General features: G+C 43.0%; 1 protein-coding gene across 2 annotated transcripts; it reads right to left on the bottom strand.

The window, feature by feature from the left end:
- Positions 1-307: 307 nt before the first annotated feature.
- USP18 (ubiquitin specific peptidase 18) lies at positions 308-16,261 on the bottom strand. Of its 2 annotated transcripts, none has more exons than XM_027465705.3 (11): positions 16,122-16,261; positions 12,844-13,033; positions 11,867-11,963; positions 10,648-10,793; positions 9,248-9,327; positions 8,289-8,435; positions 6,040-6,135; positions 4,556-4,726; positions 3,505-3,636; positions 2,998-3,047; positions 308-2,414 (listed from the first exon to the last, which is right to left on the bottom strand). In XM_027465705.3, the coding sequence occupies exons 2-11, from the start codon at positions 13,004-13,006 to the stop codon at positions 2,366-2,368; spliced, it is 1,131 nt and encodes a 376-aa protein (XP_027321506.2). In that variant the 5' UTR covers positions 13,007-13,033; positions 16,122-16,261; the 3' UTR covers positions 308-2,365. The 2 variants fall into 2 exon arrangements, with proteins under 2 accessions (XP_027321506.2, XP_005009988.3); XM_005009931.6 differs by having other exon boundaries at positions 16,023-16,244.
- Between the last annotated feature and the right edge of the window lie 52 nt (positions 16,262-16,313).

Genomic DNA, 16,313 nt, shown 5'->3' with positions numbered 1-16,313 from the left:
TCCCACAGGTGTTCCAGCAGCTGATATGAAAATGTCCCCAAGGAGCCCTAATTGTTAGAAATACCTCACTGGGGCTTCCAGTATTAAAGGTGTAAGCTTTGTGCCCATTTCTGTCTACACCACATTTGGGACTTGACAGCTCCTGGCTTCCAGCACGTAAGAGAACACCACACTCACAGAAATGTTTGGTAGTGGGGTTGTGCTGTTGCTGGGGATAAGACAAGCTAACAAGCAGTGGGAGCTGAGTGGCCCTTACTGGGAAATTTATGATTTGAGGGAAAAACAGACCAAGAACAATCCAGAAAGCTTATTTTCTAGGGAATTTATCCCATCATGTTTTATTCAAAGAACAAAAAGCATAGATTTGTTTTTATTGAGAAACTAACTGAAAAGATTCTTAATATATCTCAGCAATTCCTTCCCTACCAGGTGCCATACCTGTAAAGTCATGTATGATACATTTCAAGCATTTTTTTCATAAGCATAGCTTGTTTTTAAATTTCAGATTATATCAAATCAGAAGTGTTCTTTCAGTCTTTTGACATATTCTCAGATTCTGGAATTGCAGTCTTTCAGCTACCTCATGTATACGAAGTGATGGATAAAGCAGACCAGAACTTGATTTTCTTATTCACCACTCACAAGGTACTTCAGGAGTGTGAATCATTCCTAAAGGAGAACAGGCTGAAAACTCCTCATGCTGGTGACAAATAGATTTCTTAAAGTAGAATGAGGAGTGCAAGTACAAGAGAGTTAAACAGAATAATGGACCTTGCCAATACGGTGAAATAAATACCTGCTAGCTCATAACAATCTAATTCTACAGCTATGATACAAACTGTTGATTTACCTTCCATATACCAACAGAAAACGGATATGATTTGGGACTTTCATCATCATAAAAAAAAAAAAAAAAGATTATATATAGCTGCTAAATAAATTAGTAATTTTTAAATGCACCCAGTCCTACAAAAATAGCACCCTTCTAAAGAAGCAGTCAAAGAATACCGCTAGGCTGGAAGGTACTTTAGGTATCAAACTACAGGAATCACTGACCTTTTCACACTGTGGTAGGTCAAGACTTACCATGATGAGCGCTTTAAAAGCATTGTAACCAAACTTTTTGACTTTCCTCAGAGATGAACCCTATGATGAGATTTTAGAACACCACTCTTCTGATTGCTGCATGATACTGACCTTCCTTTCTAACTCTTCCTTTCTTTATTTTCCTTCCAGCTGTTTAGTCTTGCCATGTTGCTTTGTGTTGGGAGCACAGGTCCAGCCTGTGCTCCCAACACAAAATGACAGGATTCAACAGAAGATTTTAAAATGACTCACTTTTTTTTTTTTCAGACTTGCTCTCTACAGAATATTTTCTGTTTGAGGGATATTTCCACTGCATGAAGGAAGGGAGAGAGGGAGAGAGCAAGACAATTCTTGCTGGCAAAGAGCTGAAGAAAAACAAAAATTCCCAATGTTCAAGCATATCAGGGCTTCTCATTTCTCCTCTTATCACATTGTATCAAGTGTATTGCACAAAATCACTACCTTCAAAATTTCTGGATATCACTGAGTGATACACCTCTATACAGGAAAAAATGAATAAAAATGCCTGATAGGCATGCTAAAACAATAATCATCTAAATAAACACATACAAACTCATCTCCGAAATCAGAACTACTGCAATAGCTCCTGATTTAAAAACATTTTATGCTGACACCAACTTTCAATAACATCTCAATCCCTGCAGCGATAGATTTCCTTGAAGGTTTTTAGGAGCCAACATCAGTGATGCACGTGTGATAAGGACCCTGGTCCCCGTTCCAGTTGTTTCTCAAGACTTTTGGGGTCTCCCCCTCATCATGCCAACATCTAACAAGGCCTTAAAAGGGCAGAGTAAGCCTCAAGATCGTATGACCTTATGGTTATCATGGCTCTCTAGCCATAACATGTGCCTTCTTGGAACACCATGAAGACTTTCAGGACTAAAGATTCCTCTGCATTGGGATCTAGGTATCAGCATTCAGTAAACTGCTAAATCAGCAGAGACAAGGACTAACTTTACTATTATTTAAGAGGAAATTAATGTATAGAATTACACAAATATCAATGATACAGTAAATAAATAATCACATGACATGAAAGAAAATGTTTCTAGATGCAACAGTTCTTAGATCCTTTCTCCAGCTGAGTTTGTCCTCCATTTCTCTTACTAAAAAATATAAATGTGAAGGTCATAGACTGAGCACAGATCTTTTCTGTGGAGCATTTTTACCCATCCACACTGATACACAGATGCTGAGCTTCATGGACAAGGCACAGTTTCCCAAAACTCTGGAATCATCTGGATTCATCTGGATAAGCCTATTGGGGATGCTTTTTCATGTAAATCAAGAGATAGGCCGTTTGTCCCCTGTAGAAAAAAAGAAAAAGCATAGCAAGTATGTTTGAAGATCTTGGTAATCTTAGTTGCAAGCAACCTCCCAGGTGTTCTCCTATTCATCCTTTTTGAGATTTAGGTCAGCAGAAGTGGCTCTCCCCAGTGTTCCTATGGGAGTTTATTCCTATGGGAGTTTGCAATGCTAACCCGCTGGCAGCGCTATAGCTTATAGGAGGAATTCTCTCTCTCCGTGCTCATTGTCTTATGATGCATCAAAACACAAAGCATGGAGAAATCCTGACTGATGTGCCTTAGTCAGGTAACTTTACTTAGGTAACTATAGTCAGGATTGAGGGTGGCACTGGTAACAATCGTAAGTAAGAGTACTGCTCCTGCAGCCCCATTAGTGACTACTCATTAATCCTGCAGGCTCAAGGAACAGCCATATACAGGTGTATTAAGTAACCAGATTGCAGCAGTGCCCCTTCTACACTTCTGTATTCCCAGATCATGCTAGGCAATATACAGTTCAAATAATTTGTTTTCCATCTCTTTGCTACATCATTTTCCAGACCCCAGAGAAACACTGGGAGAAAACACAGAGGCTCTCACTTACCAGTAGAGGTCTGAATGTCCATACGTACATTTAACATCATCCCACGACACCTGAAGAAAAACACAGAAGATGAAGGTGGTAAAAACTCAGTGGATGGGCATACAGTGACACCAGTACAGCAGTCCTCATGAGGGTGACAAAAGTCATACTTTCAGGAACTAAAAACATTTTAATAAAGCAGTTTATTACTCTTACTTTATGAGGAAAATCAGTTCCTCTGCCTCTCTTGAGCATAAGTTAAACAGGTCTAGAGTATATAATGTAGGGTATACGGTCAATAGCTGTTTCTACAAAATGCAAACCAGAGCCTGAGGTCTTTTTTGGAACAGAAGCTAGAGCTGTTTTGCCCTTAACTCAGAGTATGCTGTAGCAGAAGAATGAGGTGTACAAAGTTCTGCAGCTTCATTTTTCTCTCCTGGTTCCCTTTTATCAGCAGTCAGTCAGACTAAATAAGATCTGGAGGAGTGTCTGGAAAGTTACAAAGGAAACGTGGATTTGTCTCCTCACCTGGTCAACAGTAGAATCATTGAAGCAATACCATTTGCATTCTGTGAGACTTCGAATATAGGCACAGTAATGTCCAAAATTAGCTGATCCTGAATGAGTGACAACAGCAAAAAGCTCATACTGCCAGGCAGCCTGTACAGAGACACAGGGTAACTTTCAGTGAAGCAGTTTTCATTTATCGCTGCTGAAGAAAAGCAGCAGCCAGAACAGCAAGAACGTGCATTGCACAAGCAAAAATGAGAAAGGTTAGATTTGTCTAGAGTACCCTGTCTTTTATAGTATTACCCACACAGTTCTGGCCACCTGCTGTGGACTGGCAGCCTCCCTGGAGGTCACAGTAACGTGGAAAAGGCAGTAGGACAGCAAAGAGGCAGTAAAGGGGTGACAAAGGTGCTATGCTGCAGACAGCACTGCACCGGCAAGGTTTTGCTGCTGCCACACTTTCCCTTGTTACTTCTTAGTAAAGTGAAGAGACCCACATTATGGCAGATCACTCAGCTGCTTGGCAAAGCTAACTTCTACTCTGTGGCAAACAATACTGTACAGGAAACTGCCAGGAATGAAATTCCCCTGTCTTGGGCTGACAGCCTCTGCAGATGGTATGTCTGGGGCTCACTGAAGCTGTCTTGCCGCGGAAGCTGAACCCCAAGTTGCCTCTAAGGCAACAGCTGGATTTGGCCATCCAAATCATCTGTGTTTTAAGTCTTTTCGGTAGTATATTTAGACACAGAAGAAAAAAAGTTATGCTAACCATTCTCAGAAAAATAAAAGGTTTTATTTCTATAAAGCCTGTTTTCTGTCCTAATGGCAGAAAGCTCCAGTTATGGTACCTTTGGTGATTTAATCTAAGCACAGAAACTTGAGCCTGAAATAGCCAGAACCATGGGATGTGAGACAACTCCAGACACAGGTAAAGACTGAGATGTACATTTCTAAGACAGATGCTTTGAACTGAGGTGAGCACTGGTGTGATCTCTAAGTTTTTATCAAACTTGAGCAAAGGGGAGAAGAAAATCTACCTCTTTCAGAGAATGCATTGGGAGTATCTCACCTTTTCATTGTCATGTGCTTGGCTCTGCTGTTCTGTCAAGACTGCATTGAAATCAAGTTCTTCTGGGAATGGCAGACAGTGACTAAGTTTGTGGACACTGGCTGATCTTTCAAAGCAGAAGCGCTTTAGGTGTATGGTCAGGGTCTGTGGCAGATGGACTAGCTTCATGCTCTGTAAAGCAATAAATAATGCGATTTAAAACCAAGGACAAACCCAGGGGAGCTGGGATGGAAACAGCCATTACCACCAAGCGAATGTAGCACGGGGAGCAGTTGGTGCTACAGTGAATGAAAACCAACTGCACAGGACAGCAGGTGCCAAACCTTAGCAGCCCATCTATGCAGAGGAGACACATACATGTAGTAAAGCCGTGCTGACCAAGTTTCTCAACTTCAACGTGATCAACACTGAGCCTCGGGTGTCTCATGGGTTGCTTCATTTCTCATCTGCTTTCCCAACTTTAGGTTGGTAGCACTCCCATACCTGTTCCCTCGGACCACTGACCCGTGGACTGGAAGATGATGGTGCTAAAGACTGTTTAGGCAACCAAAGCAGCCACAGCATACAATACAGATGGTGCAGCATGCTACATAGCTGCAACAACCAGCAGGCTGTTTCTACACCACAAAAACTAATCATGTTCAGAAGGATTTTCTCTCTTGAACATCTTGTCTGTGAAGATTACATTGAGTTGTTTTGCTATCTGCTGGGTTCGCTGTACTCTTCAGTGGCAAGATACCTGATGTGTTCATCACCTCCTTGACCCTGAGCACCACAACACCATCAATAAATAGATAAGATCTTGGGCAGGTGGGTCAATAGGCAACCACAGTGCCTGGTGAGGAGAAGCAAGCCAACTTCCTTGTGACGTGGCCAGCAGAGCTCTGTGGAGGGTGCCAAGCTCCACAGCTCTGCCTGGAGCTCACTCCTCCCAGCACTGCCTTTGTTGACACTACTGTTGCTGCCACCAGGACATATGTATGTACCTTGGTCTAGGAGGACAACCCACTCCTGAAAATATTGTGGAAAGTCCCCTCCAAGCCTTGAGCTGAAGTACTCTCCCCTACACGTTTCTCTCTTCAACGTGCTAGTCTCTTCATGAAACACCTAATTCATCTGCTGGCAGAGACCAATACTGTAAGTGTAAATCCCAGTGGAGAGCAGGGGAGAAGAGAAATCCCCCTATGGTATCCTACTCTTAAGGGTATGCAGAGCACCAGTAGCAGATTCTTGTCTAACCTGAGGTGACTTACATTAAAACCCAGGAAAGCATTCTTTTGTCACTAGAGCTACATTCACAGCACAGATCTGCCTAATCAGAAAGATGCATGTGGCTTATACCTAGCTACTGCTGCCATGCAGGCAAATCTTTATGTTGCTCATCTCCTCTTAAATTTATATGGTTCGGACCTTCCTCCACCTTTCCTAGTCCTACAGGGAGTTCTGGGTATAAGAAACATACGGGGAAATACTTCTTTGATTACCTGCAGAAAAGGTGTTTTCTTTTCACAGTATTCACAGAAACACATGTTGTGACCAGTCAACTCCTCTGGACGGAAAAAGCATTGCAGGCAGTCCTCCTGAGAAGACAGAGGAGATTTCTTTCAGTTGAATTCCTTCAAGCCAGATTTCTATTTCTACTTTGTTTCACCAGGTACATGCAAACAGCAAAGCTACAGAAGGCTTATTTTATTCAAAGGGCAAAAGAATCCAAAATACTTTTCTCTCCTTTATCATGAATTAGAGTGAAATCAAGTACTGCTAGTTGGATTTTTCTGCTAATTTTTCATGTTAAAAAGGAGATTTTGCCTGCCTTGCTTTCTTCTGATTTGTATACTGTAAGTTAGACTCCTTCTTGAACAACTACACAGGCAGTTAGAAAAAGTGACATGTTCAGTGACCTGTACACTAAGCAGCAAGTGGCACTGTTAAGCATGCTAGTCACAGTAGCATTAACACAGTCAATTTTTTAACCAAACAAAATAGAAGGAGGATTTGGTCATGTCAGCCCATACAGGTACTTCAGTTTTCCTTTTTTTGTTTAACTTGAGCTCTAACAGCACAGTTTATTTGGTTTTCCTGCACACAGGAGAGTGACAGAAGTAAAATCACCTTCATTCTTCTAAATACAAAGACGGAATTCAGGAAGGAAGTTTGCAGGAAGAAGACTTACTGGGTACGAAGACTGGCTAAGGCAGAGCAGGGAAGGCTGACCAAACACAGAAAACTAGACTGGTGGACATCCTGACCCATCTGTTTATAAGTGACTTGTGACATCAGATGCCGTAATTTCCAAAGGGCCCTGCTTAAGTCACATTAGGACTGGAAGTCTCATTTAGCACTGAACCTCCAAAACCAAAGAGCCTGTTAGTTGGGATACCCAAAACCAAGAGATTCAAGGTCACTAGTGACTTTTGAAAACGATCTTCACTGAGCCACAGTTCTTTATCTTCCACCATCTGAAGTCAGCAAACATGACTGCAAAGCTTCCCTTTATATAGGGACCCTCATATTATAGGTGGCTATACAGACAGCCACAGTCAGACTACACTGGCGAGGCATTCACATATGTACACACGCATACACATACACTCTGTGCCAAATCACTTCTATTGCAGCGTGACCAGATGGCCCATACAGGCCAGGGCAGTCCTAAAATAGACACTTGTCCCATTATGCCAACATGGGAAAAAATATCTTCTTTGTATCAACAAAAATATCCACAAAACATCAACAAAGTAACACCAACAGAAATACACTGATCTAGCTCCAACTTAGAATGAGCATGTGTAAGAAACAGTTGTGCATCTTTCACTCAGGAAGCACATTACACCCTACCTCCCTTTTCATACTGCAGACCTGAGGTCCCCTGTTCTTACCCTCGCATTGGGTAAAAGTGAGACTAGATCCCAGACTCAGTCCTTACCCTATCTTGGAGTCCAATGCAAGACCATACCCGCACCGTGCAGCCTAGTACTGGATCATCCCCACCATGTTCATTTCTTTAAATTTGATAGTGGTACATTGTGGCAAATGCACCATAAACAATCAGCTCCCTGTGTATCCCCTCTTCCCTAGCTCTGGGTGTTACATCATGTGGTGTTTCATCAGCAGCAAAAAATTAGAATACACAAAAAAGACACCGCTGCATGAGTGTATTTTACACCTATTTCATTTATTATTTTTGCCTCTGGGGTTCTGAAGGAGGTTTCCTTACCTTGGAACAGTACAAAGTAGTCAGAATAAGGTTCAGTTGTCCAGTGAAGCTAAAAACATCCACTCCTATTTGTTGCAGCACCCATATAGCCACCAACACTGCTCTGTCTGGATATCAAACAGCAGTACCGATTTACCAGTAAAAGGACACTGCACTGGGCAAATGCAGGATGCCTGGCCAAGGATTACAAGTTCTGTAGGGCACTTCACTGTGGTAGCTAAGCTCTCACAGGTGTGCATCACTGCGTAAGTCTGAGTCTTATATTTAGTCAACAGTCTTCTCAAAAAGAACTTTCAAGGACTTTATTTTCCAACCCCAAAATCGAACAGATTTTTTGGAGAAGTTTAGAGCCCCTCAAAACAAACAAGAAATGAGAATGGGAAAAAGTCACCTCAAAACCCCAGACAATCTGTTAAGATTCTAGCTGAGTCCCATGAAACACCAGTCCTGCAGGGAGAAGACTCCCACAGCGAACAGAGGAGGAATCTAAGGAAACAGTGCTGCCACTGATCTTACCAGCGTCTTCAGCTTGTGGGAATTGGAATCCAACACTGGGAGTGGAAGGGTTAACATGTTGCTATTCCTCTTCGTTTCAGAAGAGCAGATCTGACAGGCCAGGTGCTCCTGTACACAGATAGTGTACAAATCACTCAGCTTTGTAACCTGGAGAGAGTAAAAATAGCCAAAACACGGTTTGTGAACAACACAATGGAAGTATTTCCCCATGCATGTGGGAAGGGCTGTGTGGGCATGTCAATTCACTCAGTGTCACTGCTTTCAGGCTTGAACCCAGATCTGACATAGACTTATGTGGACAGGGCTCTTCCCACCACTTAAAGGAGAACAACTCCTTCCCCTCATCCCCTAGCAGAGGGAAGAGACACATCCTATAACAAGAATGGACAGCTCTATGTCTGCTTTAATGTCATTTTATTTGGAATTGCAACAGGAGCCCATCTTCTGCATGAAGGCAACTGCAACACTGGCTTGAGGAAGAGTCCCTGTTCTCTTATTTTACACAGCTCCCCTGGGAGGAACTGTCATATACAGAACGTACCAACAGTGACTAATGCTAATGAAATGCACATAGGCGGCTTCTAAGAGTGAAGGAACTGTGTCAAGACATGCCAACTAATGCTTACGGAAATTTGGGAAGTAAAGAAATGCATGTTGAATAAATTTGGGGTTGCACAAAGATCAATCGTTTTGTTTATTAATAAACTCTCCCATTAGAAAGAAGACCCTGACATGCTCTAAAGATAGGATGAACAAAAGTTAACTGTGGTTCGAACTGATGAAGCCTATGAAATCAAGATTGTCCATTTGAAAGATGAGAGGGAAGATCCAGATGGGAGATAATTCCAAAAATTTCATAGGATAATTGACAATGGATGGGATTCTTCTTAGAGAAGCAGAAGAAACCGCATATGACAAAGGCTAAAGAGCCTGCTGTTCATTTCAGAGACTGTCCTTACCAGGTCTTGGTCTTTTATCTGCATCTTTACCAAGTTCCAGAGAGTCAGATAGAGTTGGGCAGCATCATGTTGCATAAACACTGGACAAACAGAAAACACAACCTTGATCAGTATTATTGACAGCAGCGAGCACATACTTCCCACACGTGGCAAAGGTTGTCTCATTCTCCTTAACCCCATTAATCCAGTGTCCTGTTCCATTGCCACCCTCCATCAGGGAGGGAGCTTAGACTGGAGACAAGCTGTGGTGGCTTCATGTGACCTGAGCAGGCAGGGGGAAAATACGGGAGTGCTTGAGTGCCCTATTGTAAAGCAAAACCTTTATATTTGTGGACTACCTGTATGCTTGATAACAGGTAAAACAAATTTTGTGGAATAATTCAACACCCTGAGAGGGAAGTGCTTTCAACTTCCCTAAGAGTCTGCAAGATTTGCCAAAGGTATTGACTTCAGCTGGTTTGTGTTAAGATTACAGGCACCCCTGAACAAAGAAATCTCAGAAAATAAACCTTTCCTCATGTCTACTAGCACATCTATGATCCAGGCAAAGTACTACTTGCCAGGATATATAACTTTATGAACCACACCTGAATTTTAAGGATGAAGTGTCAAGCTTTACAAGTTCTGTTTGGGCATCTCTCTTTAACTGAAAGAGAGAAGGCAGAATGCAGAGCCATTCAGTCTCAGAAGGAATTATATAAACAGAAGTAAGTTATCTCATGTTCCCGCTTCACATAGATCTGGGCTGGCTACTGTCTTGTCCCTTTCAGTGTTGCTCTGTTTTGTTTTTTATAAGAGAAAGATCAGGGCATTTGTATGAAAACTACCATCTTTATTTGTACACATAAACGGACCCTCGGTATCACATCCTCACTGGACACCTGTGCATTCAACAATCTCTCTCCTTCAGGCCCATGTCCAGGTGGGAGGTTAAGCCAGCAAATTCTTCTCTTAGCGTTTATAACAAAAAACAGGAAAGGGATCCTTGGGAAATTGGGTGAGCTCAGTATCTTTTCCACATAAACTCTTCATTCTAATAAGAAATATTATCTGTTTCAGTTACCATACCAGTACAGTAAGACAAATCAAGCAGTAAGCTGTCCAGCCTATGCTCTGCACAGCCCTTTCATTCTTGCTAGCATAAATAGATGAGTCTTCTCATCCTTTGGACATCAGCAAGGATATCTGGCAGGGCTTTTTTTCCCGTTCTTCAGAATTAAGACACAGCACCTCACTAACAACTAGGAGGCAGCTATAAAGAGCACTACATCTTCAGCTACCTACTCCTCATGTTTCTGAATCCCTGAATGAGATGACAAAGTCTGCACTGCTTGCTAGTGCTTGAAAACTAATATCCCCAGTTTGCGGAAAGAGATGGACACGGGAAAGGGGCTGCTTACAATCCATTCTGTGTACTGAAAGACAGCGAGCAAGATCTGTGGGAAAAACAGCTTTCTGCTTGCCAGACTGCATCTTCTCCAACAGCAAAAGCATTTGGTATGGGACATTCCTCCTCTTCAGTGAGGCATTTGGGGGCACCGTGATCCTATAAAGAGAAGACATAACATGAATGGTAATCAAGCAGCACAATAGAGAAGTATTAGACACCACACCTGAAGGAGCAGAGGTGTATGGCACAGACAGCAACTCCAGAAGAATCAGAATGGGCACGTTTTTAGCAAAAGAAGGAAAAAGAGAAAGCCCCCATTCCCTGTCCCTCTGCACAGCTTGGGGGGAGGACATAGAAGAGGGTAGATGGGGGAAAAGGTGTTTTTAGATTGCTTTTAGTTTGTCACTGTTCCAGTCAGCTAGAGATAGACAATAATTTATATTAAACTCCCTATGTTGAGCCTGTTTTGCCCGTCACAATGTTGAGTGATCTCCTTGTCCTTATCTTAACCCTTGAGCCCTTTCCATCACATTTTCTCCCCCTTTTCCTTTGAGAAGGGGTGTGAGAAAGCAGCTGTGGTGGAGTTCAGCTGCATATCATGGTAAAAACACCACATTCATTTCCAAATAAGAGGCAAACTGAACAGGACCTGAAGTGTCTTCCATGCTCTAGAAGCAACATTAGTTACAGCTGTTTTCAAAGCTGCTCTTGTCTCCCACCTATCCTTTCCTTCATTTTCAACATACCCCTAAAATTTCATGGGCAGGTATATCATAATGCTTGTATTTCAACCATATGCCAACTGGGAATCTCTTTGCCCTCTCTAAATTTATTGCAGTCAACAGTTTTTTTCTGAGCCTTTCTTCAAATAACAATGGTAACCTACAGCCTACATTATTTAGCTTTGCCCATTCATGACATGTGTCTTCTCTGCCTGTAACTTTTCTTCTTCCTCCTCTGCACACTGGTGAGTGTGGAAGAGTGAGGTACAAGTCATAAAGGCTCCGTTCAGAACTGCAGCATTCTGATGTGCAAACATCACAGGAATGAAAGATGACTAACAAGTCAGAACTGCAGCCTTTGTAGGCCCTAGAGAGAGGCAGAGACCATGCTGAAAGCACCTAACGCTCCTGATGAGCCAATCCTTCAAATGTAGCTCCCATACAAACAAGGAACGGAGACATCAGTGTAACAGGAGAGCTATCTCAGGTGATTCAAACAGGTGGTACCTTCGTAGTATCCCAGTGAAGTGTATGTTCATGAGGAACACTTGGAGTAGAGAGTTCAGACAGCAGGTGTGCCCCATGTTGTAAAGTCCAACAGCTCCTGTAGGCACAAAAAAGAGGAAATGAGTTCAAAGATAGGTACAAGAAAAGAAAGTGAAAATCATTTAAGGGATGGTAAACTCCTTTTTGTACATATTCGCCCATTCTGTGCACAGGTTCAACGTCTTGCTCAGACCTTAGAGAGGGCTCAGTCTATGTTCAAGTAGATAACATTTACTTTTGTTTGGCAACTGACAGGAAAAATCCAAGTAAGCAAGGATCCTGATACTCAGATGTCTTCCTTTTTTTTTTTTTTTTTTTCCTCAGTTTAGAAGAAAGGAGCTAGCCTGGGAGAAGTGGAAAAAAGTCAGCTAGAGTTGTTCAAACTGCATACAAAAGAAAAGGATATTCTGTGCCCCAAAGCAATATTAGTAAATTACAATCAGAAATTATAAAGTCATCACCAAAGAGAGAGAGGGTATGGAACAGAAACTCAGAACAACTGAACTGCATACAGCTAGTGGTAATGGGGGCTGTATCTGAGACAGAACAGCATGTACACCTGAAATACCGATGACAGCCTTTGGGGGGCCAATCTAGTGATGCAGCAGAATAACCAGGACCTCGTCCATGGTTGAGCAAATCTTGAAGCAATGCTGGCTGTGCTTGGAAAGAGGACGGCATCTAGGTGTTTTCAGCTGCAGTAACCAATATGAGGACTTCAAAGGGAGAACGCCCTGAGATCCTCACATAAGCCCTTCTCAAAAAACAAAATGGTTACTTGACAGCACAAAATGAGAATCATTTCACCAAGGAATGTGACAGCACATTCCTCGGTGAAGAGGTAAAGAATAGGAGAAGATGAAACCTAAGGACAAAGAATGGAACAGAAGGCACTACAGACAGAAAATATGAGTGAAAAATAGGCAAAGCTTTATTACCATTTTTTAAGTCTGCCACACCAAAGACTAATGGTAGCCTCTGGTCTTTAGTCTTCAGCTCTTTGTTTTCCTCTTTATTATCTTCTTCTTCTGCCGTCAGGTTTTCACTTAGTGACATCTCTGGCTTTTTGCTCCTTTCTTGACGTCCACTTCTTTGGCCCATAAACAATACAGCACGACGACAGAAGAACTGCAGAAGGACACAGAAAAATGGGGATCACCCAGAAACACAAGATTTGTCTTTGTATTTGATATTTTCATGACGAAAAAGCTGAAATGTCAATAAAATTAGTATGATTACTGCAGTGATATTTGGTATGTTTGAATTAGTATGGATATAGTAGCTGTGCAGTATATCAGCACGGTAAGAGACATGGAACTCAATGGCAACTGCACATCCTGTACTCCTTGTATGACTAAATAAATGGCCTTCCAATTCCACAGAAACAGCCCCACCTAACCTGGGAACTCCAGATATACCTGTTCAAGATTTGGTGAATAAAATTATTAAAATTGTTCAAATACCCGGCGATGCAAAATTTCTCTGTTCAGTAAAACAATGCTTTAAAGCCTAAAGCACCCTAAGTATTCAAAGGGGCAAATTTTACCTTCTCTACCTTTTAATCTGATAAGCATTTGTGTTTTTTTTTTTTGTTTGTTTGTTTGTTTCTGGTTGGGCTCTTCTCTGCATTGTTTTTAAGTGCCCTAGTCACAGCTCTAGAGGGGTACCTTGGACTCTAATTTTAAAAAGCATTTAAGCATCTAAGAATCACTTTCGTTTTACAATCCTTCAGGCATTACAATCCTTAAGGAACTGTTTAAAAGAGCCATAATGCCTTGATTTTAAAGGGAGTACTGAATGGACCATTTCTCTGACAGTCTCTTATGACTCAACTGCTGGCCCTTTAAAAAAAAAAATAAAAAATCACTGAACTAAAGCAAAGTAAAAATACTCAAGCAAAACAATGTGATAAATGCTCCAATGCAACTAAACAAAAATGAAACATTTTTAAGAGCCCACATTCGACATGGAAGCTGAATCAGAAAAAAATGGTATGCTTAGGGAAACACTCACAGGAAAAAAAAAATCTAGAGAAAGAGAAAGAAAGGAAAAAAATACCATATACTCAGGAATCATAACAGCATGTACAATGAACCCGAGGTCATTCCAGGTGCAAAAAGAGTGAAGAAAATCTACCAAGAAAGGGAAATTACCAAAAAATCCTGGTTCTGCTTTTCATGAACAGAAATGTTTGTTTCAAAAGCTTGTTATTTTTCAGGTTGACTCTGCCTAATAATGCTATATTTCAAATTTTACAAAAAAATTATCATGGAAACTAGAAAACTAGAAATTATTTTTTTCCCAATTACCATTTTTAAGCTTCAGTGTATTTTTCCCAACCATCCTTTATCAAAGTTACTTTTGAACTCAAAGTGTCATACACCCAGACACGCTGAATAACATCAAATTTGCTGAAGAGATTTATCTGGGGAAAAGAAAAGAAAAGAAAAGAAAAGAAAAGAAAAGAAAAGAAAAGAAAAGAAAAGAAAAGAAAAGAAAAGAAAAGAAAAGAAAAGAAAAGAAAAGAAAAGAAAAGAAAAGAAAAGAAAAGAAAAGAAAAGAAAAGAAAAGAAAAGAAAAGAAAAGAAAAGAAAAGAAAAGAAAAGAAAAGAAAAGAAAAGAAAAAACCTCAGGCATTCAAACACAGATTCAAGAACATTGCTCTTTGTATTGAAAAACAGCAATTAGGACAGCTATGTGGGAAAAGTAAAATTGGATTTCAATTTCTTCTTCTACAAAACACTCTGAGCTCAGGCTGCCTTTTCCCTGGGAAGCAATTTAACCAGGCATTCAGGTTTCTGAAAGCCCAGCACACCTCTGCTTGAGCAGCAAAAGCTGGTGGGTTTAGCCGGTGTAGTATCAGCAGGAGGGTGAGCAATGCCCACAGCCAGGGAGGACACAGGAGGAGACAGAAAGGAGGGGAAATGGTCAGCAGAGGAGCTGAACAGCAGCTATGGGTGTGCTGGGGATGAGCAGAACTTGTGAAACACAGTTCTGGGTACAATTAAGGGCAGGATGAACAAGCAGGCGGGGCTACAAAGCTTTGGGTGATTTGAGAAATAGGTAGAAAGATGGTAGGGCAAGAAGGTGCAGGGCTCTACAGAGATGGCAGGGTTTGAAGGATTCGGCTCTGCGGTTCGATGACGCTCTCCCCCAGGCACCCTGGCACTGCTAACAGAAACCCTGGGTTGGGAGCAGGGACAGGAACAGAACTTTCCAACCCTTGCACAGAATTGCCTCGTTACAGCTATAAAAAATACAGTATTGCTAAGGTTCGCCATGACCTTCCTTTCCTGGCATAAAATGTATAAAAGGTCTGTTGCCTGGGCACGGGACTCGGGGAGCAAGCAACCCGATTTCTCCCCTCTCACTGGAGGAGCAGGGACCCTTCTCAGTTCACTTTGCAGACAAGAGGGATGGCTCAGTCCTGCTGTACGTGGCTTGGCCGAGCCAAGCGACCACGCTAACTCCAGGCAGCGAAAAGGCGGCAGCGATGTCCGCCTCATGTCCTCCACCCCGCGATCAGCGAGCCCTCTGGCCCACCCTTTTGTCCTCCATTTCGCTCTGGCTCTGCACCAGGTCGCTGGCCTGAGGAGGGCCTCTCGGTCCCCGGTCATCAGTCACTTTTTCCTAGCATCGCCTCTCCTTTCCCCTTCTTTCCATGCCAAGGGCACGGACCTCAGCCCTGAGGGGACAGATGGTGGCCCCCAGGTGCTCCGGGGCTGGGATGGACCCGAGCCCTTCACCTCCGTGCTTCTCATGGACACCGCTGAAGTAACACTTTGCGCTGTTCTGTTTGTGTCTAGCCCGCTCCCTTTTTTATATATATTTTTGTCCATTGGAGAATATTGGTTGAAACAGAAAACAGAAACCATCCCAGCCACTACAAACGCCCATCACTTGTGCTCCCTTGCCAGCATACCCAACACCCTAGAGGGTCCAGCAGCTCAAAAGTCATTTTCATCCATGAAAAGAAACACAAGCGACCAAGCTGTCGCGCCACGAGCCCGGAGCCAGCAGTGCTCCGACTGGGTGCGTGCGGCCACGCAGCCGTCCCACCACGCTCTGGCTCCCCGACCCCGAGCAGCAGCAGCCGCAGCCCCCTCACAGCTCCTACCTCTCTCAGTCGGAGCCTGGGCAGCCCCTCAGCGACCCCCCGGAGCCGCGGGCGGAGGCGGACCCTGCGGGCCGTCCCGTCGCACATCGCCCCGCTCACCTGCGGCTGCCGCGGCGGCGCTGCCCGAGCGAGACTGCGAGGCGGCTGCGTCAGAGGGCAGAGCGCCCACGGGGCCGCTCAGTTTTGATTTCCCGCTTCGCTCAGCCCAGGGACGGAAAGTGAAACTTCCCGCAGCCGCTCGCTGCGCTCCCTTCTCGCCGCCAGGGGCAGCCCCGAGGCGGGCAGAGCCGG

Source organism: Anas platyrhynchos, chromosome 1 (genome assembly GCF_047663525.1).
Source record: "Anas platyrhynchos isolate ZD024472 breed Pekin duck chromosome 1, IASCAAS_PekinDuck_T2T, whole genome shotgun sequence".
In the NCBI taxonomy this organism is placed as follows: domain Eukaryota; kingdom Metazoa; phylum Chordata; class Aves; order Anseriformes; family Anatidae; genus Anas; species Anas platyrhynchos.
The sequence above is the reverse complement of the archived record's forward strand: the minus strand, read 5'-3'. Positions and strand labels throughout refer to the sequence as shown.